This window comes from Bos javanicus, chromosome 14 (assembly GCF_032452875.1).
Source record: "Bos javanicus breed banteng chromosome 14, ARS-OSU_banteng_1.0, whole genome shotgun sequence".
NCBI lineage: Eukaryota > Metazoa > Chordata > Mammalia > Artiodactyla > Bovidae > Bos > Bos javanicus.
This window is the reverse complement of record NC_083881.1, coordinates 2,588,976-2,613,570: the sequence shown is the minus strand read 5'-3', so window position 1 is coordinate 2,613,570 and position 24,595 is coordinate 2,588,976. Positions and strand designations below refer to the sequence as shown.

The 24,595-nt window shown below is 53.5% G+C and overlaps 1 protein-coding gene across 3 annotated transcripts in view; it reads left to right on the top strand.

Annotated features, from left to right (window-relative positions):
• Window positions 1–24,595, top strand: part of DENND3 (DENN domain containing 3) — a 50,514-nt gene that overhangs the window by 21,851 nt on the left and 4,068 nt on the right. For 2 of the 3 annotated variants that reach the window (XM_061438462.1, XM_061438461.1), the window contains exons 9-20: window positions 485–640; window positions 2,370–2,466; window positions 3,198–3,301; window positions 3,817–4,016; window positions 5,740–6,261; window positions 7,891–8,150; window positions 8,256–8,426; window positions 11,536–11,665; window positions 14,373–14,480; window positions 16,207–16,346; window positions 20,265–20,425; window positions 21,642–21,775. In XM_061438462.1, coding sequence (XP_061294446.1) covers window positions 485–640; window positions 2,370–2,466; window positions 3,198–3,301; window positions 3,817–4,016; window positions 5,740–6,261; window positions 7,891–8,150; window positions 8,256–8,426; window positions 11,536–11,665; window positions 14,373–14,480; window positions 16,207–16,346; window positions 20,265–20,425; window positions 21,642–21,775 — 2,183 coding nt within the window. The remainder of the gene's footprint in view (window positions 1–484; window positions 641–2,369; window positions 2,467–3,197; window positions 3,302–3,816; window positions 4,017–5,739; window positions 6,262–7,890; window positions 8,151–8,255; window positions 8,427–11,535; window positions 11,666–14,372; window positions 14,481–16,206; window positions 16,347–20,264; window positions 20,426–21,641; window positions 21,776–24,595) is intronic. The other variant, XM_061438463.1, reaches the window with a different exon arrangement.

The window sequence follows — 24,595 nt, the reverse complement described above, 5'->3', positions numbered from 1 at the left end:
TGGTGTCCAGGGTTTCGTGTAGAAGTGCAGCCGTGGCTGGTGCTGGGGAGGTGGGGGTCCTGTGTGATGAAGACCTCTGAGAGCCCCCATCCCCGAGAACCGCCCCCGAACGAGTAGCCACACCTCGAGCCCCCGCACCTTCCAGGGCAGGGCCTTCCCGCCCAGGCCCACTGGGAACCCTTCGGCCGTTGTGGAAGAGGGAGTGTTTAAAAGAGGGACGGGATGACTCAGCTTGGACAAAAACACCTGTCCAAAGACAAGGCCTTTGTGGGTTCCGCGCTAATGAGCTGTTTGTGTTGGGACGTGAATAGACTCTCAACCGGAATGTGTTTTTAATGACATCCCCTCTCCGGTATCGATAGGTGTTCCGAGCATCCTAGGAAGGTCAGTTGAGCTCTCCCTGGAGGATTCTCTCTCCTGCCCATGAGCTGTGGTCATGTGCTGTGGGCTGAGCTGTGGTCACTGTTCCTCTGTTCCTTTCCAGGGTCCAGAGCCTTCAGCTGCACCACGAGCTGGACCTGGCTCACCTCTGCGCCAGCACAGACGTGAACGAGGGCCGGGCCTCCAGGCGGGCCTGGCAGCAGCAGCTCAACTGCCAGATCCAGCAGATGACCCTGCAGCTGCTCGTCAGCATCTTCAGGTATTTAAAGCCCCTCCAAGGTCGTCACCCGGTCCCCAGCCTGCTCCCAGTTCCACGCCGGCTGCAGCCCCAGAGCTCAGGAACTGAAATCCAGGACTGACGCGGGAGAGACCCCTGCACCCAGGAGGATCCCTGGGAGTGTGTCGGCCCTGCCCGGGGCCTTCCCACCCACTCCTCTCTCCTGCAAAGGACCACTTTGGGCGGTCGGCCCCGGGTTGAGGGACAAATGGATTGTTTCGGGATTGCAGCCCACCCGAAGGAGAGCCCAGGCTGGTTAGCACCCAGGACTGGCCCCTGTTAGAAGCTTTTCTTCTTTCCCTGCATTGCTGTCACCTCCAGCATCGGAGTCCGTTGTGTGTTGCTGGGACCCAGCTCTGAGCCCAGTCGGTCAAGCGGACGGGGCAGCGTGTTTGCTGCCCTGGGATGTAGAGCAGGGTCCAGTGGTTGTTCTGGCCTAGATGTGCAGTGCTTTAAGGGAGGTCCGATAGATCCATGCCGACATTCACGTTAACTGTGTGGCGAAGTTATCGGTAGGAAAGCCTTCAAGCCTTTTTTTCCTTCCAACTCTCTCTTCTCTGCTTTGTCTTGCAGCCTCTCTCCCCTGCCTCACCCCCTGCTCCTCCTCCCACCCTCGGGTCGTGTGGCAGGGAGGGTGGCAGCTCCAGGTATTCTTCTGATCTGGACGGACCCAGCCTGGGAAGGGTTTAGACCAGAGCTGGCCGACTTGACAACACTGTGTGATTCGACATTTTAATGGTTGTATTTTTTAGCCGTCTTTCCTTACATAAAGCAAATAATCTATTAGGGAAAAAGGGGATGTTACATTATAGATGGGTTGCATTAGCTCTCTGCTTAAGGCACTATAATTTGTGTGGTCGTAGAAACGTCTTCCTTTTGTTCTTTTAATGTGACTTCCCAGGGGCACTAGTGGTAAAGAACCTGCCTGCCAACACAGGAGACGTAAGGGACACGCAAGGCTTCAGTCCCTGGGTCGGGAAGATCCCCTGGAGTAGGAAACGGCAGCCCACTCCAGTGTTGTTGCCTGGAGAATCCCCATGGACAGAGGAGCCCGGTGGGCTACAGTTCACGGGTTCACAGTTGGACACAACTGAGCATGAACGTGGAAGCTTGCTGAGTTCAGTTCATTAAAAAGGCACAGTATGATTCTAAAAGTTGACTTCCCCTAGATGAAGTCATGTCTGTCCTCACAGGAGAAGGAAAACATTGAACATGCTGTGTCCTGTATACGTTCTGTGCGGTTATTGATTCTGTTGGTAGCTATCACGTGAGATCTGGGGCGTCGTGTGGCCAAGTCCCCACGGAATGCAGATTTGGAGGTGGCTGGTGGGGGTCCAGCTGGCAGCCAAGCTGGGCTAATACCCAGGGTCTGTCTGCCCTTCCTGTGTCACCACCCTGAACTCAGTCTTATTAGTAATGAACAATTATGGACGATCGCATCTTCTGCCTTTGAATAAGGAGCTAAGGGGCTCAAGACAGACCCCTTCCCTCCTGCCCGCCCCCAGAGCTTCATTCCAGTTGGAAGAAAGCTATATTGAAGTGGCAGGATAGCCTGACCACAGGTTATACCCAAACCCTCGGGGCTCAATAATCCTTGTGCAGACAGGGCTTTTCAAACTGTGTATTTCTTGCCATCGTTTTTCTGCTAACAGCAATGTGTTGTTCATGTGTTCAAAAACATTTCAACAGTTAGACTGTCTTTCTTCATCAGGGAAGTGAAGAACCACTTGAATTATGAACACAGAGTGTTCAATAGTGAAGAGTTTCTCAAAACAAGAGCTCTGGGGGACCAGCAGTTTTATAAACAGGTGAGAGGCGCACGGGCGTGTGTGCGTGTGTATACTCCATCCTTTGCACTCTTCTGTGCTTCAGATACTTTTCACATCAGGGTTTCCATCATCTGTTAGTACTGTATTCTGTGTTTTAGCTTTTCTAGAAGTTTGAGCCTGGGTCCTGCTGATCCTTTGCCCAGCTCTTATTTTCTTAATTGGCTTTTTAGAGTGATATACGTGTAACTCAGTGCACCCACCTTAAGTGTAGAGTGTGCTGAGTTGCGACCAAGGCCCGGGCCCGGTAGCCCCTTCCTCAGCCTGGATCTGGACGCATCCTATCAGCCCGCACAATTCCATGCCCTTCCCATCACCGCCTCCTTCCCTGGGCTGGGCCATGTCCGCTCTCCCTGGGAGCTGACTGGGAGGTGGTTCTGTGTGAGTCTGTGGATGGGTGGGCTGGCTGTGAGGTGGGCATGTGGGGGAGGCTGCCATCCCCAGGAGATCCCAGAATTGATGACTCAGCTGCTGTTGTCCTGGGGGGCAGGGTGGTTTGGGCTTTCGAATATTTTGTGATTTTTCAAACGTAAAGAGTGATTCTTTGAGGTTGGTTGGTGAGGGATTGAGGAGGATCTTACTTTAGATTCTGATGAACTAAGAAAGCTGCCTGTGTTGGGAACTTGGGTCTAGAGGTGCTGGCCAGAGGCCTCGGTGGGTCGGGGAAGGACAGTGGAGCAGGCGCAGTGACCGCCCCTCGGGGTCTCTTCCAGGTCCTGGATACATACATGTTTCACGCCTTCCTCAAGGCCCGGCTCAGCAGAAGGATGGACGCCTTTGCCCAGATGGACCTCCACACGCAGTCCGAGGAGGACAGGTGTGCATGTTAGGTTCTGAAGGATGCGCCGCTCCCTTGGGGTCTGTCTCTGGATGGATGAACGATAAATCAAATCAGAGGAGTCTGACATTTCGACGTGAGGGAGCTGGCTGGCGGGCCTGGCTCCCATGCAGCCCTGTTTCTGGTGGGTGGGGACACTGAAGTGCCCACAGTGCAGCTCTGGGTCTGCGTTCGGGCTGTTCTTTCCCTGTCTTCCTTCTCACGCTCTCCCTACATCTTCGCCGTTTCCTGCCTCCTCTGTGTTGCTTTTCCTGAACTCCTCAAACATGCATCACTGTTAACGAGGCCCTCGTTTATCCTGTGTGTGAGACCTCTCCTGGGGGGCGTGGCCTGCACTCAGCCTTCACTACACAAGGGAGAGCCAGGCAAGCTCCCGCCACTTCTCCCTTGACAGGGGGATACTGGACACTGGTCACCACACTTGGGAAAATGCCCAGTTGAGCCTGTTCTTGGATCATTATTGTACATGTCAGATGTTGGGATTTTCCATCCAGGATAAACGGGATGCTCCTGAGTCCAAGGAGACCCACGATCGAGAAGATGGCCAGCCGGAAGTCCTCGGCCTCGCACACGGTCCACCGGCGCATGGTGGTCAGCATGCCCAACCTGCAGGACATCACGGTGCCTGAGCTGCCGCCCCGGAACTCGTCGCTTCGGAAGATCCAGACCACGGAGTATGGGAGCGGCCACACAGGTGGGCCGGCCACGCCCCTTCCGTGACCTTTCCCAGTCACGTGATTCTAACGCCGCCAGTTGCTGGAAGAAGTCAGCTCATTCCAGGAGAAGGGAATGGGCTTTTTTTTGGGGGGGGGGGGGCAGTGGGGAGGTTCTAGTAGTTTGATTATTTGAAATATTTTTAGAATATTTATTTTGCAAACTATGTTCATTATAGAAAATGATTTCTTGTCTGCGTGTTCCATCACCTGGTTCCCAACTGCTGAAGACCACAGCTGTTCACGGTTTTCACGTCTGTCGTACATGTGTGGGTGTGCGTGTATATGCATATGTGCCTAGGAGACACATGTTTACGTGTGTCAGTGTCTAACGAGGTGCAGCGACTATTAAGCCTCCAGTGATTGCCGACCTTCCTAGGTGTTGGGGTACACAGGCAGCCATTGCCCCCGCCCCCATGGACGGGGAGGAAGGCCGACAATAGAAATGCGTAACACCGGTGGGGGTTGGTCGAGATGTTCAGTGTGGTGACATGGTCGGGGTGGTGACGGGCAGGGCCGTGCCGTGGGGGTGGGGAGCAGCGCTGTGGTCTCAGGAGGTGGACGCTGGGGGAGGGGCGTGCCGTGGGAGGCAGCGGCTGCATCCCCACCCACGTGCAGAGCATCTGCTTAGGGTCCCCTTGCTGGTCAGTTGCTGTAAAACCCGTTTGGACGTGTGTGAGCCCACGTGTCCTTCCCATGTGAGCCGCAGCGAAGCCGGTCACGTGTGATGCTGCTTGTGGGTGCTTGGGGCTTCTCCTCGCAGCCCCAGGGAGGGGTCTCTGCCTATCCTCAGTGGATGGAGAAGTGGTGGGGAGACGGTGCTGTGGGTGGAGGCACCAGGTACCAGCCGGCGTCTCCTGTGCATTGCCGAGAGCCAGAGGCTGAGGGAGGAGCATGTCCTCGATGCCAGGAGGGGCTGTGTGTGCAAACGACCAAGCTTCTGGAGGGCCCTGGTGGGTCTGAGTCCCCCGTGCAGCTGCTGCCGGCTGTGTGACCCTGGGCAGGTTGCTCTGCCTCTCAGGGCCTGCACGCCCTCTCTCGTAGAGCATCGTGGGGCTCCGCGCTCTGCACTGGGCCCGCGCGCTGTAGGCAGATGTTCCGCTCCCTCTGCCCCTCCCCCAGGCTCCTCCACCATCCTCCAGGCTTTGTCACTGAGACCCCACCTCCTTGGGGTGAGCTACGTCCTGTGGCCTGGCCTTGTCCACTGGCGCTGCCTGGGAGCCCTGGGGGTGAGGTTGTGGAAGGCACTGGTGTGACACACAGCTGGTTAGGCGTGACGTGCAGCGGCTGGTGCGGGGGACCAGTGGAAACCTCGGCCCCCGCACCTGTGAGATGAGCGTGGCAACAGCACCCACGCACGGAGCTGCTGCTGAGGTAAAAGAAGCGGCTGCTTAACAGGGCCTGCCTGCCCGGCAGCTACGGCTCAGCCTAGGTCATTAGCTTAATCCTCCAGTGAAGACTCAGCATCACGTGTTTCAATTTAGCCATCAGCAGTTTTAGCAAATAAAATAATGCCGTACTCTCAGGGTGCCACGGGAGGCCGCTGGGGCCCCCCTCAGCACGGGGTTCGTGGAACTTCCTGGAAGATATACCTGGTTCCTGCTCCATGCTGTACCCAGGGCCCAGAAACCGCAGAGTGCTGGGGCGGGAAGGCGCGTTGCCTCTAAGGTCTGCGCTTACCACTCACTTCCCCTTCACCCCCAGTTCTGGACGTGCCCCCCAAGTCGACGCACACCTTCAAGATCCCAGAAATCCACTTCCCGCTGGTGGCCCAGTGCGTGCAGGCATTCTACGCGGACTGCGTGGCCCAGCTGAGTAAAGCCATGGGCTCGCTGGCCCCCGAGAACTCGGTGCTGCTGGCCAGGTACTTCTACCTGAGGGGGCTGGTGCAGCTGATGCAGGGCCAGCTGCTGGATGCTCTGCTGGACTTCCAGAGCCTGTACAAGACCGATGTGCGTGTCTTCCCCACCGACCTCGTCCAGACGACCGTGGAGTCCCTGTCGGCACCCGAGCGCACGCAGGCTGAGCGCATGCCTGAGCTGCGCCGGCTCATCAGCGAGGTCATGGACAGGCCCGCAGACGTCCCCAAGGCCGACGACCGCGTCAAGAACTTCGAGCTGCCCAAGAAGCACATGCAGCTGGACGATTTCGTGAAGAGGGTGCAGGAGTCGGGCATCGTGAAGGACACCGTCATCATACACCGGCTGTTCGAGGCGCTGACTGTAGGTAGGAGGATGCCCGCGGCCGGGGGCACCCTGCCAGCCAGGGAGAGCCTCGTGTGTGTGGGGGTCACTCAGTTGTGGAGCCCGCCAGGCTCCTTTGTCTATGGGATTCTCCAGGCCAGAATGCTGGAGTGGGTTGCCATGCCCTCCTCCAGGGGATCTTCCCGACCCAGGGATCAAACCTGGGTCTCCTACACTGAAGGTGGATTCTTTACTGTCTGAGCCACCTTTGCCTTCCAGAAAGCCTCATGGGTGGGGGCTTTACCTGCTGACGGACCCAGCAGCTGGCCGAGAGAGGTGGAGGGTCTGGGGAAGCTTGGTGACATCGGTCCTGGGGGACCTACTCACGGTGTGATGATCCCTCCCTCTGACATGGGGACCCATGGCTGGGATGGGAAGGTTCCTGCATGAGGAGCAGGAGCCCAGCGGATCATACAGACCCACGAACACATAGAGCAGCACAGCGTTGGTGGGGCCATCTGCCTGGCACCTGCCCACCAGCCAGCAGGGCTTTTTCTTCCAGGCCTCAGACTCCCTGTGACAGGGTCCCACGGTGGTTGGGCCTGTGTGGAGGGTAGAGCACAGGAAGTGTTATTAGATGCTGTGAGGAAAGAGCATGCCAGCTCGGGGGGTGTCCAGCCAGGATGACCGCCTTGTCCAGGAAGGCTGCCCATGGGCCCTGTATCTGGGTTTTGAAGGATGGGTAGGAGTTTTCTGGTCTGGGCACTGCAGACCAGTGTGTACAGAGGCATGTTACCGCACGTTGTCACTGTGCTGGGAGGCTAGAGCGTGACCGGAGGAGGGGCCTGACCTTGGAGGAGTCGGCCTCATGAACACGGGGAGCCTCACCCTGGGAATGAAGTGAAGCAGGCCTGCTGGGAGGCACTCCCTGTGCAGGGTGTGAGGGGCCCGCTAAGGATGGAGGGCAGACGGGTCCACGACACGGAATAGAGCCACAGGAGCCAGACACGGGGAAGCGTCAGGATTCAGACGAGCCATTTTTCGCAGCAGCTGAGTGGGAGCTGGGGGTGGTCCCAGCTCCGTGTTATAGATAGGGAAGCAGGTTCGCTCCGTATCTTGCCTGTGATCACACTGCGGAATATCAGTGAAGCTGGAGTTTGGACTTGGGTCTTTCTCCAGCTCTAGAGCCCCTGAATACTGGACGTTTGGGAAGGTTACTGAATCAATTAAGATCATCATGCTTAGAAATAATGATGCATTTGTTCATGTAACTAGAGTACGGAGATAAAGATCAAGGCTTCAGGCCAGGCTTGATCCAGCACTGCGGGAGGGTCCGAGGATCTGTAGTGCCAGCTACACCCTCGGACTGGCCCCAGGATGGCTGCCCACCAGTTCCAGAGGTGACACAGCACTCTATCCTTGTCCCAGGGTCCCCACCCGGCGCCCCGGGAGGCACTGAGACTGCCTGCCTAGGTAGGGGCTAGGAGGACAGACAGACTCAGCCCAGATCAGGTGCCCACCCGGGGAACTGGGTGAGACGGGGACTCTTTCCCAGGTGGGTCCCGTTCAGGTAGACTTGGGTGCTTGCGCCACCTGCTGCCTCCTGTGGGTAATGCGCAGCGTCCTGGTGTGCGTGGCTTTAAGAACCTCTTTTTATCTTTATGAAACTAAGGACACGAGAAACAGATTGACCCAGAAACATTCAAAGATTTCTACAACTGCTGGAAGGAGGCAGAAGCAGAGGCGCAGGAGGTCAGCCTGCCTTTGTCGGTGATGGAGCAGCTGGACAAAAGTGAGTGTGTGTACAAGCTGTCGCGCTCCGTCAAGACAAATCGCGGGGTGGGCAAGATCGCCATGACCCAGAAGCGCCTGTTCCTTCTCACGGAGGGGCGGCCAGGCTACGTGGAGATCTCCACCTTCAGGAACATAGAGGTGAGGCCAGGCCTAGGGCCGCCAGCCGTGGGCCCGCCCCACTCGCAGCTGCTGTTCACCCCAGGCCGTCATTTCACTTTCCCTCCTCTCTCGCTGCCTCTGCAGGATGTCAGAAGCACCATGGCCACTTTTCTGCTCCTGAGAATTCCCACTTTAAAAATCAAAACGACGTCCAAGAAAGAAGTCTTTGAAGCTAACCTAAAGACGGAGTGTGACCTCTGGCACCTGATGGTGAAGGAGATGTGGGCCGGGAGGAAGCTGGCCGACGACCACAAGGTCCGTTCTCACCCGCGGCTCCCGTCTCTCGGTGATGCTTAGCACAGGGCCCAGGCACAGCGTCTCGTCAGAGGCGCTGAGGAGGCTGTGCTCTGCGTGACTCGGTGCGAGGCCCTGGGGGCAAACACGGGCCAGCCCGCGGGGCGGTATGTGTGGACCTGGGCTTGGCCTCTGCATTCCGCCTCCTCTGCTCCAGGTGGCACCCGGGAGGGCAGCGTCGGGGCTGGACTCTGGCAGGCGTGAGCTCGACTCTCACCTCTTTCCCTTTCCGGGATCAGGGTTCTGGGTGGGGGTGTATTAGGTCCTTTCCACAGGGCTGTGTTTAAAATCCCAGGGGATTTTGTAGCTTCACTGACTTTGGGCCAGACTGATGGCTTTGATTGCAGCAAGTTAAGATTTCCTAGTCACGAAGGGTACCCTGGACAGAGGTAAGACATGAGGGGCAATGTTTGTCTTGTCCGAATGGCAAGATGAGACAGGAAACCCACAACAGAGTGAGCAAAGGGTCCAAATTGGGAACTCATATGGGGAGCAGTTTCTAAGGTTCTCGAGAGCTGCAGCTCACTGGTCACCGGGGAGACGCAGGTCGGGGCGGCAGCCCACCCAGGGGCAAACTTGAGGGGAACGTACGTCCAGGGGTGGAAGAGCTGCCCTCTGTGATGGACGTTCTGTCCCTGGAAGAGCCTGAGATCAAGGAAATGGAAGGAGGCTTCTGTTTAAAATAGGAAAGGGAGGACTAGGTCCTAAGATTCCAATGTTCTGTGACTTTTGGACTCTCTGATTTTACGCCCACTTGGTTATTTAGCACAACGCAGGTAGCTCCATGGTGAAAACTGCCTGCCAATGCAGGAGATGTGGGTTTGATCCCTGGGCCGGGAAGCTTGGAGAAGGAAATGGTAACCCACTGCAGTATTCTTGCCTGGAAAATTCCATGGACAGAGGAGGCTGGTGGGCTGCAGCCCATGGGGTCGCGAAGAGTGGACAAGACTGAGCGACCGAACAACAGCAACAAAGTGGACCACGGCTGCAGGCGCCCGGGATGGCCGCACAGGAGCTGCAGCACGCTGGGCCTCCCTGTCCATCACCAGCTCCCGGAGTTTACGCAAACCCGTGTCCATCGAGTCAGCAATGCCATCCAGCCATCTCATCCTCTGTCGTCCCTTTCTCCTCCTGCCTTCAATCTTTCCCAGCATCAGGGTCTTTCCCAGTGAGTCACTTCTTCGCATCAGGTGGCCACAGTATTGGAGCTTCCCATCAGTCGTTCCAATGAATATTCAGGACTGATTTCCTTTAGGATGGACTGGTTGGATCTCCTTGTTGTCCAAGGGACTCTCAAGAATTTCCCCCAACACCACAGTTCAAAAGCATCAATTGCTTTCTTTATTGTCCAACTTTTCTTTATTGTCCAACTCTCACATCCATACATGACCACTGGAAAAACCATAGCCTTGACTAGACGGATCTTTGTTGGCAAAGTAATGTCTCTGCTTTTTAATATGCTGTCTAGGTGGGTCATAACTTTTCTACCAAGGAGCAAGTATCTCTCAATTTCACAGCTGCAGTCACCATCTACAGTGATTTTGGAGCCCCCAAAATTAAAGTCTGTCACCATTTCCACTGTTTGCCCATCTATTTCCCATGAAGTGATAGGACTAGATGCCATGATCTTAGTTTTCTGAATGTTGAGTTTTAAACCAACTTTTTCACTCTCTTCTTTCACTTTCATCAAGAGGCTTTTTAGTTCTTCGCTTTCTGCCATATGGGTGGTGTCATCTGCATATCTGAGGTTATTGATATTTCTCCTGGCAATCTTGATTCCAGCTTGTGCTTCATCCAGCCCAGCATTTCTCATGATGTACTCTGCATATAAGTTAAATAAGCAGGGTGACAATACACAGCCTTGATGTACTCCTTTGCCAATTTGGAAGCAGTCTGTTGTTCCATGTCCAGTTCTAACTGTTGCTTCTTGACCTGCATACAGATCAAGAGGCAGGTGAGGTGGTCTGGTATTCCCATCTCTTTAAGAATTTTCCACAGTTTGTTGTGATCCACACAGTCAAAGGCTTTGGCATAGTCAATAAAGCAGATGTTTTTCTGGAACTCTCTTCCTTTTTTGATGATCCAACAAATGTTGGCAATTTGATCTCTGGTTCCTCTGGCTTTTCTAAATCCAGCTTGAACATCTGGAAGTTCACGGTTCATGTACTGTTGAAGCCTGCCTTAGAGAATTTTGAGCATTACTTTGCTAGCATGTGAAATGAGTGCAATTTTGTGGTAGTTTGAGCATTCTTTGGTATTGCTTTTCTTTGGGATTGGAATGAAAACTGACCTTTTCCAGTCCTGTGGCCATTGCTGAGTTTTCCATATTTGCTGGCATACTGAGTGCAGCACTTTCACAGCATCATCTTTCAGGATTTGAAGTAGCTCAGCTGGAATTCCATCCCCTCCACTCGCTTTGTTGGTAGTGAGTTGTTGTTGTTCAGTTGGCAAGTTGTGTCTGACTCTTTGCAGCCCCGTGGACCGCAGCACACCAGGCTTCCCTGTCATCACTGTCTCCCGGAGTTTGCTCAAACTCATGTGCGTTGAGTCAAATGATGCCATCCAATCACCTCATCCTCTGTTATGCCCTTCTCCTCCCACCGTCTATCTTTCCCAGCATCAGGGTCTTTTCCAGCTGGCTCTTCACATTGGGTGACCAAGGTATTGGCACGTTAGCTTCAGCATCAGTCCTTCCAATGAATATTCAGGATTGATTTCCTTGAGGATTGACTGGTTTCATCTCCTTGTGGTCCAAGGGACTCTCAAGAGTCTTCTCTAACACCACAGTTCAAGAGCATCAGTTCTTCGGTTGTTAGCTTTTATGGGCTGGGTAATTTCATAGGCTAGTAAGTGGGAGGATTAATCCAACTATTTTGAGGAAGGGGTGGAGACAACCAGTATTTGTCTCAACTAAGAGAGCATAAGTATGTGACATGAAATCCAAGTTTAAACTCTGCAGGTGGCTTTGAAAACCACACATTTTTAAAAGCATTGCTGTGTGTAATGGGACAGAGTCTTAGCGGGCCATGATTTCAGAGACGCTGTGCTGAGATGACTGTGCCTCCCACAGGACCCCCAGTACGTACAGCAGGCGCTGACCCACATTCTCTTGATGGACGCGGTCGTCGGCACGCTGCAGTCACCGGGAGCCATCTATGCGGCCTCCAAGTTGTCCTACTTTGATAGGATGAAGAATGAAAGTAAGGTTTTTATCTGGTTGCCTTTTGTCTTATCAGTTGGAACCAACCCACATGTCTCGAACTTCTTTATTCTGCACTTTTCCCTTTTGAACACCACACCGCCCTCTGCGTCTTTCGTTTTCTCACTTGGCCATCCCCTGGAGCTCTCTGCTCCTCAGGACGCACACTGAGGCACCTCAGCATTTCACTGTCTGAGTAACAGTCCACTTTACCCCGTTCGGTGTTGGTCCTGAATCTGAATTACCAATGACACCACAACGGGGTTTCCGTTGAGTGGCTCACAGAATCGCCGTCGCAGTCTCTGGAGCTCTGTGATCAGACACGCCCGCTGCAGAGCCGCAGGGACCCCCGTGCGTGGTTGTCCTTGACTGCTGGACCGCACCGCTCAGGCGTGGGGAGACCCCCGACGGCCGTCTCACTTTCCCCCCTTGATTCGGTCAGTTCCTTGCCCCTAGGAATTCTCTGAAGCCATAGAGGTCAGTGGTTAGCTCAGGTTTTTATTTTTAGAAGATTTTTCAAGTCCAGGAAATAGTGAGAAGATAAGAATAGGTTTATGCCACATTTTTAGCTACTTCTGTTTTGTGTCCACTTTTAATGATCTCCTAAAAGCAGCTGTCCTGCGCTTTGCGTAAAGAAGCAGAGACTATAGAGGACCACTTACTCTATCAGCCTTGCTGCGTGCGGGAAGTCACACGTGCTCGATTAACCCCACCCCGTGAAGCTAATTCATGAAACACAGATGAGCACGTTGTAGGGATTTTTAAAAAATTATTTTGCCGTGCTGGGTCTTTGCTGCGGTGCGGGTGTTCTCCAGTTGTGGCGAGCAGGGACGACTGCTGCGGCGGGCGGGCTTCTCGGTGGTGGCGTCTCTGTGCAGCGCAGGCCCTAGGGCGTGCGGGCTTCAGTAGCTGCAGCGCGCAGGCTCAGTAGCTGTGGCTCCCAGGCTTAGGTGCTCTGGGACACATGGGATAGTCCTGACCAGGGATTGAGCCTGTGACCCCTGCATTCCTATCCACTGTACCACCAGGGAAGTCCTGTAGGGATGTTTTTTGGATGACAACTAGTTTTGCTTGTATGCATTTTAAAAAACGTAGCAGTCTTATTGAGATATAGTTCACACACCATTCTCTTTCACAGCGTACACCTTACTGGTTTGAGTGTATCCAGAGCTTTACAGCCGTGGGCACAGTGGGTTTCAAACATTTTCCTCACCCCAGTGAGAAGCCCCATACATTTCGCAGCTGCCTCTCAGCTGCTGAGCAACCCTGAACCTACTTCCTGTCGCTGGGGCTATGCCCCGTTTCTGCCTAGTCAGAGCTCGTCCTACACGTGAGCTCACAGCAGTAGCTGTCCCGCGTGTCTGGCGTCCTTCATGTGGTGTCGCACTCCAGGGTGCGTCCGTGTGGCAGGGTCACTGCTTCATCCCTCTTGTGGCTGAATGTACTCCGCTGGGTGGATACAGTATAGTTTATCCCTCCCTCCATTGACCGTTTGAGGTTCCCTGCTTCCTGCCTGTTGCACACAGCACGTCTATGAATATTTCCTGTACAAGTTTTTGTTTGGACATGTTTTTATTCCTCTTGAGTCAATAGCCAGGAAGAGTCTGTTTAAAATGTCATCCCAGAATAAGTGGAAACAAACCCCGGTTTTGTGTTCATTGCCCTCAGGGCGATTTGCTCTTTGCCGTGTCTTTCACTAACCGTGACATCACTGGTGCTTCCTGGTGCCAGGAGCCCCTCTCCTGTATCCCTGGAACCCACCCCCCAACTGCTGCCACATCCCAGGACCCCACTCTCGGGGAGCAGCCAGGATGCTCCAGTTGCTGGAGGGACTCGGAGGAGCTCTTGTCAACAGTCCTGGAGCCAGATGTTGATGGCAGGGTTTTTTCTCCCCCTTAATTAGGACCCAAATCACGTACACACTATACTCGAGCTGTGGCGACCACTCCATGCTCAAGCCCGATCTTTGTCAAGAGTTTGCAGAAAAGGCTTCTCACTCTGGACACCGCGTCCGCAGTCTCCACGGAGGGACCCAGCACGTGACACTCACTCTTGATCCCACACTGCAGGGGCAGTCCCCCAAGCTCAGGGTTCCGGATCCCTTGTTCCCAATCAAGGACCGTTTGCTCTGTGTGAAGCGTAACGAGGCAGCGATACGTGATCCCGGGCTTCAGTGATAGCTTGTGGGCCATTCGTGATGGAAGGTCTAAAAATGAAACTTTCTGAAGTTTGCACCCCGTCCCTGGAGGGAGGCACTTGGCAAGCACTGGAGATACCTGTCGTGTGTGTGTCAGGGGGTAGGGGGCGGGCGTTGTTACTGGCACTGACCAGGTGAGGCCCGGAGTGCTGCTGAAGCTTTTGCAGTGCACAGGACTCCCCCGTGGCAGCAGCGCCACGGGCCAGCGTGAGAAGCTGCTCGTGGCTTGGATTGATGAAGTATTCAAGGGCTTCTCCCTGCTGGAGCATCCCTAACAGCTGAGTGTTAGATCATTTAGCCTGACAGCTGTGTTTAGATGACAGGCAGTGTGAGACCTTGGCAGACACTCACCCTCTGGCCGGAAACGCTTGGCTTTACTTATGTCCAGTTTAAAGAGAGCTTCATCTTCGCAAATCCCGGCTTTACCCTGGGACTAATATCCTAAGGGAAGCAGCGTGTGTGAGTATGTCTTGGAGTCTGGGGACCTGACCCCCACGTGTCTGCGTTTCAGTGCCCATGGCCATTCCGAAGACGACCTCGGAAACCCTGAAACACAAGATCAACCCCTCGGAGGGGGAGACCACCCCACGAGCCGTCGACGTGCTGCTCTACACCCCAGGTGAGGCCGAGCCCGGCTGTGTGGCTGCGGGGTTTTGTGGCTTTATTGACGTCTACCTGATTTACAGCATTGTGTTCATTTCTGCTGTGTGGCGAGGTGATCCAGTCAACGCGTATACACATCCTTCTTCATGTTCTTTTCCATTGTGCTTCATCACGGGACACTGGTTACGGCTCCCTAGCTGTCCAGCAGGGCCATGTTTGTGTCGCTGCTGTTCTTTTCAGCAATCTGGGAGCTGAGACTTGTGTTCAAGGTCAGCACTGAAGTGGAAGGGCAGTGGAAGGATGAGGGTGGACAGGCCCAGGGGGTTTTCTGCCATTGGAGGCAGAACTCTGGGTGACCAGGTGCAGCTGCTCTGTGGACTCGGAGGCCGCAAGGGGCCGTGCATGGCTGAGTCCCCATTCAGCCTCGCCGTCCTCACGTCCAGCGGATAAAGCCCCTGCACGCACATCTTTGGTCGGGGCGAGCTTGTTGTCACTGGGATGGGATGACGGCCCCTCCTGGGCTGATGCGCACGTCTGATGACACGGCTGGCTGTTCCCACTGGTCAGGGACCAGGGGAACACCAGTCAACCCCTCCGAGAACTCTGGGAGCCAGGGAGCCAGGACCCGGGCACTGAGCCTGGCTTTGGAGCATCTCAGGCTCTGGGGGACTGCAGACAGCATCTCAGTGGGCAGATCACCCCAACAGGGCCAGGAGACCAAGGCATGAACACCCCAGAAAGACTGGCAGATTCACACTTCTTGGACTAGGACTGAGGTGGTGCTAGAGCAGGGGTGGGGGAAAGACAGTCTCCATTGTAGGAGGTGCTGGGACACTGTGGGTCCATGTGGAGAAGATGGAGCTTAAGCACACCTCAGATCACACATAGCCATCAGCTCCAAGGATGAAGATCTGAACATGAAAGGCAAAAGCAAACATAAGCAAATGAAGCCTGGAGATGATAATATAGATGATAATCGTGACCTTAAGATAAGGAAACAAGTCACAAAGCACGTAAAAACTACGGGCCGTAAAGGAACAGGTTGGCGAATTTGACCATATAAAGGATTTTTTAAAGAAACTTTCAAGTGCGTGAAAGTGATGGTCGCAGACTTGGAAAGGATGTCCGTAAGAGGATAGACTTGACTTGGGATGTTTGAAGTCGGTGGTATTTAAAGGGCGGGTACAAGTCAAGGAGAGTAAGAGCCCGATTCAGAAGCGGGCAGGAGGCCTAAACACTTCCCCACGGAGGAGATCCAGACACCCGACTAAAGCCAGCAGCCTCATGAGCGCCAGGGACATGCAGACAAACCACAAGTGAAAAAGCAAAATCTTCTGGAGTCAGAGCGGCCACGACGGGAAAGACCAGTGGTGCTCAGTGCGGTGGCCACGTGGAGACAGCAGGAGCCCGCTGTGCTCGTTGCGGGGGAGCCATAGACCCTCCCTCTGTCCCTGAGCCCCCTCCCCACTGCCTGAAGCACTGCCCCCAAGAGAATGCTCAGGCCTCCTGCCATCCTGCCTGGGGGAGGGCTCTGTGTGTGTTCTTCTCTGGCTGAACCAGCCGGTCCGCAACGCTGAGCTCCAAGGGGCTTGGCGGTTCAGGCTGTGCTCACCTTTGGAGCCTGGGCACCCAGGGTGGCACCTGGCACTGAGCAGGACCTGAGTCTTGGCACAAATCACGAATCCCGTGCTGATGCAGCAGGGGGGTTTTCTTTCAACATGTCGGGTTGCTTTCCTCTTCAGGGCATCTTGACCCAGCAGAAAAAGTGGAGGATGCTCATCCCAAATTATGGTGCGCACTGAACGAGGGCAAGGTGATCGTATTTGACGCTTCCTCCTGGACGATTCACCAGCACTGCTTTAGAGTGGGCACTTCTAAGCTGGTGAGTAAAGTGTGCTGTCCAGTGTGGACAGTTTTCATCAGCTTCTGGGTTAAGTCGCGAACATGTCCACCTGCATAGGCAGCGATGCTTGAACCCCACGGCGTGATCACTGAGTCCTGTTGAGTTGGGGTCAGGGCTTTCCTTTTTTGAGAGCTTTGTGTTTCTGTCTGTCTGCTTTGGGCTGTGTGTGTCTCTGTCGCTGTGCGGGCTTTTTTGTAGGTGTGGTGAGCAGGGGCCGCTCTCTAGTCTCGGTGCTTCTCACTGCAGTGGCTTCTCCTGTTGGGGAGCACGGGTTCTAGAACACTGAGGCTTCAGGAGCTGTGATTCCCGGGCACCAGGGCACAGGCTCAGCAGTTGTGGCACATGGGCTTAGCCGCTCCACAGCATGTGGGATTTTCCCGGATCAGGGATCGAACCTGTGTCTCCTGCATTCGCAGGCAGAGTCTTTATCACTGAGCCACCAAGGAAGCCTGAGGGGTTTTCATTTATCTCGAGCTTTTAAATTGAATGTAAACCTGTTCTGTCTTTCACTTAAATAGTCTTATTTAAGTGAGCAGATAATGGATTTAACCACTCCCACACTCTGAAAACTATTATAAAACTGGGTTTCAGTCCCGTCAAGGGCAGGGTGGTATTTTCACATTTCCATTTCCAGTCACCAAAAGTGGACACTGGAATTATTTTAACATATTTGGGGTTGAGACTGAGAACCACTTAAATAAAATTTGCATCATATTACAGTTATCGCGTGGTTAAGAAACCTCAATTGTTTGAGCTTTTAGACTGATAACTTAGTCAACTTTACTGTATTAAAAGAAAGTTCAGTCCAGGTCAGTCGCTCAGTCGAGTCCGACTCTTTGTGACCCCATGGACTTTAGCACTCCAGGCTTCCCTGTCCGTCACCAACTCCCGGAGTTTACTAAAACTCATGTCCGTTGAGTCGGTGATACCATCCAACCATCTCATCCTCTGTCGTCCCCTTCTCCTCCTGCCTTCAATCTTTCCCAGTATCAGGGTCTTTTCAGATGAGTCAGTTCTTCATATCAGGTGGCCAAAGTATTGGAGTTTCAGCTTCAGCATCAGTCCTTCCAATGAATATTTAGGACTGATTTCCTTTAGGATGGACTGGTTGGATCTCCTTGCAGTCCAAGGGACTGTCAAACATCTTCTCCAACACCACAGTTCAAAAGCATCTTCAGCACTCAGCTTTCTTTATAGTCCAACTCTCACATCCATACACGACCACTGGAAAAACCATAGCTTTGAATAGACAGACCTTAGTTGGCAAAGTAATGTCTCTGCTTTTTAATATGCTATCTAGGTTGGTCATAGCTTTTCTTCCAAGGAGCAAGTGTCTTTTAATTTCATGCAAAAAACCACCTCACCCCACCCCCTAGAAACCCAGGGTCAGTGTTAGGTCTGTAGCCGTCAGTGCTACCAGGATCAGCCCACTGGTTTTTGGAGGTTTCTCAAGGTCCCTCACGGCTCTTTGAAAATCATCTGTTTCTGTGTGATGTCACCCACATTCCCCAGGGCCTAACACAACCACACCAGGAACGGGCCTTGTGAATTCTGGTGTTTCCAGGAGAGGGGTGATCGGTGCTTTCTTTCTGGTGGGGTTCGAGTGTCTTTGGTGACACTACCCTGCTGTTCAAAATGCTGTCACACCTGCTCTCTGGTGGGCTTCATCCTGTTCAAGACCCTCAGAGGGTACAAAAGAAGCCACTGTCCCAAGGGGTCTTGCTAGGAGAATTTTCACGCCAACTCCTTTAACATGAAACAACTTTTTTTTTTCCATGTGAAAAGCAAGGTGAAGTGAAGTCTGCATACCTAAGTGTTCAGCTTATCTCCACTTTGATGGTCACGTTCCATCATCTAAAAACAAGGGGACAATCTGTGGCACGGTCTATGCTTCCAAAACTGGGGTGAGACAGAAACACTGTGATTCAAGTCCATGTTGCCAAAGGGTGGGGATCATTCTTAAAGCTGCTAAAAACCATCCCCCTCCACATTCAAGTAATGAGCTTCGGATGATAAAGGAACGGGATCCAAGACACATTAGAGCAAAATATTTATACAAGTCTAATAATGCTTTAGATCAAACAAAAAACAAGAAGGAAAAATTAAGGACATCATTCTTACTCTAAAATTTAATTTTTTCCTGTTACAAGTTCTTAGTTACAAATATTTCAAAGACTGTTTAATAACAGAATAACTTTAAAATCCTCCTGAAAATGAAATCAAATTGCACTTTGTATCAATCTCTATTGATCACCAATTAGGCCAGGTAACATTACTGTGGTGTTGGAGAAGACTCTTCAGAGTCCCTTGGGCTGCAAGGAGATCCAACCAGTCCATTCTGAAGGAGATGAGCCCTGGGATTTCTTTGGAAGGAATGATGCTAAAGCTGAAACTCCAGTACTTTGGCCACCTCATGCGAAAAGTTGACTCATTGGAAAAGACTCTGATGCTGGGAGGGATTGGGGGCAGGAGAAGGGGACGACAGAGGATGAGATGGCTGGATGGCATCACTGACTCGATGGACGTGAGTCTGAGTGAACTCCGGGAGTTGGTGATGGACAGGGAGGCCTGGCGTGCTGCGATTCATGGGGTCACAAAGAGTCGGACACGACTGAGCGACTGAACTCAACATTTAATTAAAGCAGAAAGTTAACAAATTATGTGAAAATATCTTCCCACTAGTTTCACAGGGACATTTTGTATCATTTGACAAGGCAGTAACTTGGGCAATTATCTCTAGAAAATGCTGCTTTCTCTGAAATTTGACGTTCAAAGTGGTTTATCTGAGATATCCTTGGGCCACTAAAGAAAGACATTTTACTAAAATTATAATAATCCTCTGGTAGATGCCACAAAAGAAAGGGCTTTTTAAAATAATTCTGAAATTAGCAAAGTAGCATCTTTCGAGAATACTTATTGGTAAAATTGAAACTATCAGTTTTTATAAGCTCTTTCATGTGGCAACGATAAGTAAAAGTTAAACACCAGATAAGTAATGGTAACCACTAGATAAAGTGACAGTAACCACCATTGATAATGATTTACTGTATTAGATCTAGCCTCAGCCCCTCCAACATGATGTAACTGTTATTCTTGTGTTTGAAAACCTGAGACATCTGTTCAGTTTCAGTAAAAAGTTGCTAGCGTCATGAAGTCCGACACCAGCTCAGGAAATTTTTAGGGAGGCAGTCGGGTTGGTTGAGATGTACCAGCAGACACACTTAGGGTTCACACGTTTACGTGGCTTTTATAACTCTTCAGCGTTTTGGCCCTTAATTTCTAATTTCGGAAACTCTACAGATGGCTGTTGTCATTCTTGCCACGCCGGCATCCCTGAGCGCTGTCTCAGCAGCAGGAGCGCCGGCGGTTTCGTTTCTTGCTAGTGTGCAGTCAGTCATCACTGTTTGCAGATTTGCCTCATCGCTCCTTGGTTTGTGGCCCCAGAACCAACGCTGATGGAGCTTTCGTGGTTGTCCCGTCGTGCTCGTGGCCAGGGCCCGGGAGCTGAGTGCAGGGTCTATCCGAGGTCGGGTGAGGCGACTTTGCCTCTGGGGTCAGCTCAGACTGTGCACAGGTGTCCTTGTCACGGCCTATTTAGCACCACGTCTTTCTCGTTTTTGTGCTTTGTGTGTGTGTGTGATTTTGCTGTTTAAAATGGTGCCGTAGTGTAGAGCTGAAGAGCCTTATGGAGAAGGTGTGGACGCAGTTTGGACCTGTGTCGTTCAAGGATCAAAGGTGTCCTTAAACAGAAACGCACATCAGTGATGACGTGTTGATCGCGTGACAGTGGTGTGACCTGAGGCCAGCGGGAACCTGAGCCTGTGGGTCCCCAGGAGCAGCAGCTCAGCGCAGGACACACGAGCCGCTGACCGCGCTGCTGTCTCCTTGGCCCGACAGAACTGCATGGTGATGGCGGAGCATAGCCAGGTGTGGGTCGGCTCGGAGGACTCGGTCATCTACATCATCAATGTCCACAGCATGTCCTGCAACAAGCAGCTCACCGACCACCGCTCCAGTGTCACGGGCCTGGCTGTGCAGGACGGGGTGCAGGCGCCCAGGTGCAGCGGGCTTTACTGGGTGGGGCGCTGCCTGGCTCGTGGGCGGGTCGGGGTCCCAGACGGCAGGGTCCTGGTGGCCGTGGGTGACGGCTGGCAGGGCCTGGGCTGGGCAGGTGGAGCGAAGCAGGTCTGGCAGGCGAGCCAGGGGACATCCCTGTGTGGCTCTGGTTGTGGATACAGAGAAGTGATCTGAAGACATGGTCAGAGAAGATGCCCTCCGGGGTGAGCATGGTGGGCACACAGCGGGCCCCTGGCCTCCCGGCCCATTCCCTGGCTCTGGGGTTGGCCTGCTGTCCTTGGCCTGTGGAGGCATCACCAAAGTCCTCCGTTTTCGCATGGGACCCCCTTGTGCCTGTGTCCAGCTGTGCCCTTCTTATCAGGACGCTGGTCAGTAGCTGGATTAGGATCCACCCTGTTAGCGTCATTTAACTACTTCTGTGAAGACGCTGCTGTGAACTAAGGTGGCATTTGAAGTGTGGGAGGGTAAGGGCATCAACATATCTTTCTTCGGGACCACAGTTCAGCCCGTCAGCTGTTGAACCTCACCTCATTCCTCACTGTCCTTACTTCACTGAGATCGTCAGGCCCTGAGGGCAGCCCCCATCTGTCCTCTCGCTGTGGCCTGGGCCTGGATCAGGGCCTGGCACACAGCAGGTGAGGGGTGGGGGCACTGAGGCGGAGCCCGCTTCCCGCTGTGGCCTGGGAGCAAGTGGACACAGTGACCATGGTTCCTTTTTGATGGCTCCCTTGGAGCCACCCCCACCCTCCTGTCCCCCGAGTTTCAGGGGTGCCATGTGTCCTCAGTTGAAGGTGACACGCCATCAGAAGGTGAAGGGCACACACAGCACTAGCTGAGCCCGCCCCCTGCAGCTGCCAGTCCCTGAGCCCTGCTGACCCTTGACCTCACGTGTGCAGGGGTGCAGGGAGCACTGGGTTTCTGGCCCCTTGCTGGGGGAGGTAGATTTTAGTGAGGTTCTGCTCACAGTCCCTGATGGAGGGATGGCGAACCATACTGGGCGGTGCTGGGGGCAGGCGTGGGCACTGAGCTTACGCCCACCACCCTGACGTCCCCTTGGGCGGGTCGTGGGTGCTGTGCCTGGTGGCAGCTTTGTTCTTTCTGGATGGAAGGGCCAACTTTCCATCATCAGCGTCATCATCACCGTCATGTGGTCTCCTTGGGGCCGCAGTTGAGTGTGTGTGTGTGTTCACCCCTCAGCACCGTGTACTCGTGCAGCGCTGACGGGACTGTCCTGGCGTGGAACGCAAGCTCCCTGCGGGTGACCGGCAGGTTCCAGGTGCCCGGTGGAGGGCTCTCGGCCATCAGACTGCACGGCGGCCGCCTCTGGTGCTGTAAGTGCCCCGGCCCTGGCCCCTGCCCCCGCTAGGCCAGGAAGAGGCCAGGCCCTTTCTTCCGCTTCGCATTCCAACTGGGGCTTCATAATGCAGGTTCCTTCTTTGGGCATCTGGTCCCCACATCCCTCCGGAGTGTGCAGCTGCCCGCTGCCCCACCCACTCCCGTGCCCCTCCCCTTCCCAGTCCCCCTCCCCTCCCTGTGACCCCTCCCCCTCCCGCTGCCCCTCCCCCTCCCAGTGCCCCTCCCCTCCCGCTGCCCCGCCCCCTCTCGCTGCCCCTCCCCTCCCTGTGTCCCCTCCTCCTTCTGCTGCCCCACCCCCTCCCGTGCCCCTCCCCTTCCTGCTGCCTCCCTCCCTCTGCCCTCCTCCTCCCAGTGCCCCACCCCTCCCTTGCCCCTCCCCTCCCTGTGCTCCCTCCTCCTCCCGTGCCCCTCCCCCTCCTTCTGCCCCCACCCCCTCCCTGCGCCCCCTCCTCCTCCCGGTGCCCCTCCCCTCCCAGTGCGCCTCCCTCCTGCTCTCGCTGAGCCCTTGGGGCCATGGCCTGAGCCCTTGGGGCCATGGCCGCTCCTCCCGCAGCCCTCCTGGCCCCATCCTCTGTGTGTGGTCCTAAGCAGGCACTTCGCCGAGGGGGGCGGGTTGTGATGGGGAGGTGCAGACGCCTGAGGCGTGGCTTCTGTATTTACGGACGTCACAGCACAAAGGTGGCCTGCACTTTGAAGGCTTCGCTAGCGTGTGCCAGATACCACGGATCGTGGTCATGGATACTTTTTAAATCGAAGCTTGTTTTACCCGTGATGAGATGCAGTGTGTGTGTAGTTCACCGTGTGTTGAAAGCGCACACCACGTAACACCTGACACGGGAGGCACAGAACGCTTCCACCAGGGCCGCTGGTCCCGCCGAGCCCCTCTCCAGGGAAACGCCTGTTCTGAATTCTCCCGTGGGTTTGTTTTCCCGGTTCCTGAACTTGCTGCAGATGGGCTCTACAGCGTGCGCTCTTTTCATCTGCTCAGGACAGGCAAGGTGATGTTTTTAGGGTTCATCATCAGTTTGAGTGAACTCCAGGAGTTGGTGATGGACAGGGAGGCCTGGCGTGCTGCGATTCATGGGGTCCCAAAGAGTCGGACAGGACTGAACCGAACTGAACTGAACTGATCCACGGTGTTTGAGGAGCGACAGTGCGTTCGTTCCACTGTGTGGATGCTACAGCTCGGGTACTGGTCCCCCCGTGGGTGGACCTGGGTTAACCATGTTTCACCACCTGAGAAACTGTCCTCTTTTCTGAAGCTGCCACGTCATTTTATATCCCCACCAGTGGTATATGAGGCTTCCAGTTCCTCCCTGTCCTCACCAAACCTCTATTTTTTATTATAACTGTCCTCGTGGGTGTGAAGTGGTATCTCACTGTGACTTTGGTTGCGTTTCCCCTGATGACTCATGGACTGTTGCTTCAGTCGTGTCCGACTCTGTGCGACCCCATATACGGCAGCCCACCAGACTCCCCCGTCCCTGGGATTCTCCAGGCAAGAACACTGAGTGGGTTGCCATTTCCTTCTCCAATGCATGAAAATGAAAAGTGAAAGTGAAGCTGCCCAGTTGTGTCATGGCTGGGTGTAACCCTTTTTTTTTTTCCCCTCCATTTTCCCATCTGTACTTCTTTTGTTACTCCTTACCTGTCTCCTTTTGGGCTTTTAATATTCAATTTAATCTTCTTTATTGTCTCTTTAGTGTTTTAGGCTTTGTTCTACTTTTTAGCACTGGCTCTAAGGATTTCAATATGCAACCTTAACTTCTCACTACATACCTTCAATAACTATTACACCACTTCATGTTTAATGGACACAGTGCACAGCAGTAGAATTAATTCCATTTACCTTTCTTTCCCCTTCCTGTTGTTGTTAAATGCCATATTTTGTTGCTATGATTGTGATAAACTTCATATTTTAGAAAACTTTGCATAAGTTCTCAATAGTCTTGCAAAAAAATTAATAAAAAAATTTATTTTTGTCCATATATTTATCATTTCTGGTAAGCTTCGTCTCTTCTTAAAATTCAGGTTTCTGTCTTGCATCACACTGCCTCTTAGCCTTAGGATTTCCAGTGACCTGTGTCTGCTGTAAACGGAGTCCAGGTGTAGTTTCCCTGCACATTAGAAATGCCGTTCCATCGTCTCGCAGCTCTTCTTGCTCCTGATGAGCAGTCGGCCGTCATTCCCACTGTTCTGCGGAACAGAGTACGTCTGGGGTCAGTGGCTGCTTTTAGGGTCCTGTCTCTGGTTTGCAGGACTCGGAATAGTGTGCTTGGGTGTGAAGGGCTTTGTGCTGATCTTGCTTGCGGCTTACTTTCTTGAATTGAGGGGAACCCCCGGAACTGTGCTGCTCACTGAGTTTTGTTCTTCCCAAGACTATTTCCTTCAGCTTTGGTTGGTCTCCGGTGACTGTCAGACGTGTGTGTGTCCATTCATGGATGCATTTGGGACTAAAAGGTCCCTGTTAAATATGGGGAGGGATATAACAGATTAGAATAAGGATAGAAAACCTCGTTTTCAGGGTGGAATTCCTCATAGTTTTCAAGTTAATGAGTACAGTAAGTAGTTTTCCTATTTAACAATGAGAAAAGCACAAGAGAAAAGCAGGGTTTCTTTGGGTAAAGAGCAGTGTTTCCTGTGAGGTGCTGTTCCAAGTCTTTAAGCAAGGTTAACAAGCTAAAACCTCGATCACTCAGCCGATGCGGTCTGTGGGCACCGAGGTACAGCCTGAAAGGGTGTGAGTGTGGAGGGGCCGGGCGACGCCTCTGACTCCCCCACAGGCCCGGGTGAGG